This window comes from Cystoisospora suis (genome assembly GCF_002600585.1).
Source record: "Cystoisospora suis strain Wien I chromosome Unknown contig_3117, whole genome shotgun sequence".
NCBI lineage: Eukaryota > Apicomplexa > Conoidasida > Eucoccidiorida > Sarcocystidae > Cystoisospora > Cystoisospora suis.
This window is the reverse complement of record NW_027155912.1, coordinates 11270-13139: the sequence shown is the minus strand read 5'-3', so window position 1 is coordinate 13139 and position 1870 is coordinate 11270. Positions and strand designations below refer to the sequence as shown.

At 40.2% G+C, this 1870-nt stretch overlaps 1 protein-coding gene across 1 annotated transcript in view; it reads left to right on the top strand.

Moving 5' to 3' along the window:
* The first annotated feature begins 9 nt into the window (after positions 1-9).
* CSUI_006225 (heat repeat-containing protein) overlaps positions 10-1870 on the top strand; it is a 10114-nt gene continuing 8253 nt past the window's right edge. Inside the window, exons 1-3 of the mRNA XM_068066389.1 lie at positions 10-427; positions 933-1017; positions 1737-1814. Coding sequence (XP_067921636.1) covers positions 273-427; positions 933-1017; positions 1737-1814 — 318 coding nt within the window. The 5' untranslated portion in view covers positions 10-272. The remainder of the gene's footprint in view (positions 428-932; positions 1018-1736; positions 1815-1870) is intronic.

The window sequence follows — 1870 nt, the reverse complement described above, 5'->3', positions numbered from 1 at the left end:
AGATAGAGAGATAGATTCTGTATACATACAGATAGATCTCAAGAGAGTGTAGACATAAGAGAATAGAGATATATGTACAGGTGTATGTATGAATGAGTAGTTTGGCATGTCTGAGAGAGAGAGAGTGTGTGTATGGGGAATTGTCTGAATGAGTGATGAGTCAATTAGGGTGGATTCCATAGAGAGAGCCTCTGGCAAAAACGGACAAATAGATGAAGCAAGAGAAAGAAGAAGAAGCGAAGAAGAGATAAGAAAGAAAGAAAGAGAGAGACATGGTATTTGTGTTCTTTCTCTTCTTCTATGCTGAAAGCTTTTTCATCCTCTTTCTTTGTTTTATCTTAGGAGAGTTTAGCAGAGAGATAGAAGATGCGCCTTATCTTCTCGAGGGGCTTGTCTCGCGGTTTGCTGAAGAATGCCCTACTGTCCGGTAATTCCACCCTACGAGACACACAAATCCATGCTTACTTTCTCTCTCTCTCTCCTTTCTTTCTTTCTTTCTCTCTCACTCTTTCTTTCTTAATTTCTGTCTTTGGAGAAAGAAAGTGAAGAGAGAATTTTTCTTTCTCTTCAGTCTCTTTCATTCTCCTGGCGATGTCTGTCGTGTTTTCTTCTTCTTCTTTTCTTTCTTAGTTTATCTCTCGACTTCTCTCAATCGATGGAATGGAGTGGTATGCCCTTATTGAAGAGATGAGGTGTATATACACTCGAAGATGGAAGAAAATTCACTGTTGCATCTGTCTTGTTCCGGAGATTCATGTCTTTCTCGTGTCCTTCCAAACTTCGATCGCTTTTTCTCTTCCTCTTTCTCTTTTCTTCTGCTCTTAACGATTCTCTTCTCCTTTCTCCCCTTTTTCTTTCTCACGCTTTCTTTCTTTGTCACATTTTTGAGGTTCGTTTCTAAGGCACTCTTTCTCTGTGGTGTGTGTTCGAAGGCTGGAGCTGTTGACGGCTGCGGTAAAATGCTTCTTTACGTCTCCTGGAGAGATGCAGCACATCCTAGGATCTCTTCTGCAACAAGTAAGAAGAAAAAGAAGAAAGAGAAGGAAAGTCTTGATGCGAAGGGCCGGATGAGAACCCCTTCTTCTTCTTCCTTTTCTTCTTTTTCTTCTAGTAGATTGATAGGAGGTCTTTTTCATTGTGTGAGTTGTTTTCTAATAGATAAGATCTCTCGATAAAGTCAAGGCCCCTGTAGTAGGCCTTCTATTCTATACGGAAGCTTAGGGAGATTCAAAAAAGATAGATAGATTAAAGATAGATTAAAGATAGATCGGCGACGAAGAAGAAGATGGAGGAGAGAGCGGAGAGAGAAGAGAAAGAAAGAGTGAAGGCTGCAACAGAGAAGAGAAAGATGAAAAGAGAAGGAGAGAATGATTAGGAGAAAAGAAGGAGAAGAGGAACAGTCAGGTCAGCTCAGGTATAGCGATAGAAGAGAAGAAGAAGAAGACGTCGTGTGTATTCTTATTGTTTTGTTTCTTCTTTCTTCTCCCTTCCTCTTCTCTTGGCTGAAGTTTAGGTTTCCTTTTCTTTCTCGATCTTTCTTTCTTTCTCTCTATTTTCATGTGGCTTAGTGTTTCTATCTTTATGAATTTTCCTCCCTTGTCTGTCTCTCTGTCTCTCTTTCTTCTCTCTCTCTGTCTCTCTTTCTTCTCTCTCTCTGTCTCTCTTTCTTCTCTCTCTCTGTCTCTCTTTCTTCTCTCTCTCTAGATTATTTCCTTTATCTTTGTGTTGTTCTATAGGCGATAGGAGATGCGTCACATCCAGATATTCGAGACCGAGCTCTCTTCTACTACAGATTTCTCAAATCCCATCTGAAAGTATACAAGCACTATTACTAGCACTACTACTACTATTCCTCTTCCTCTCCTCTTCT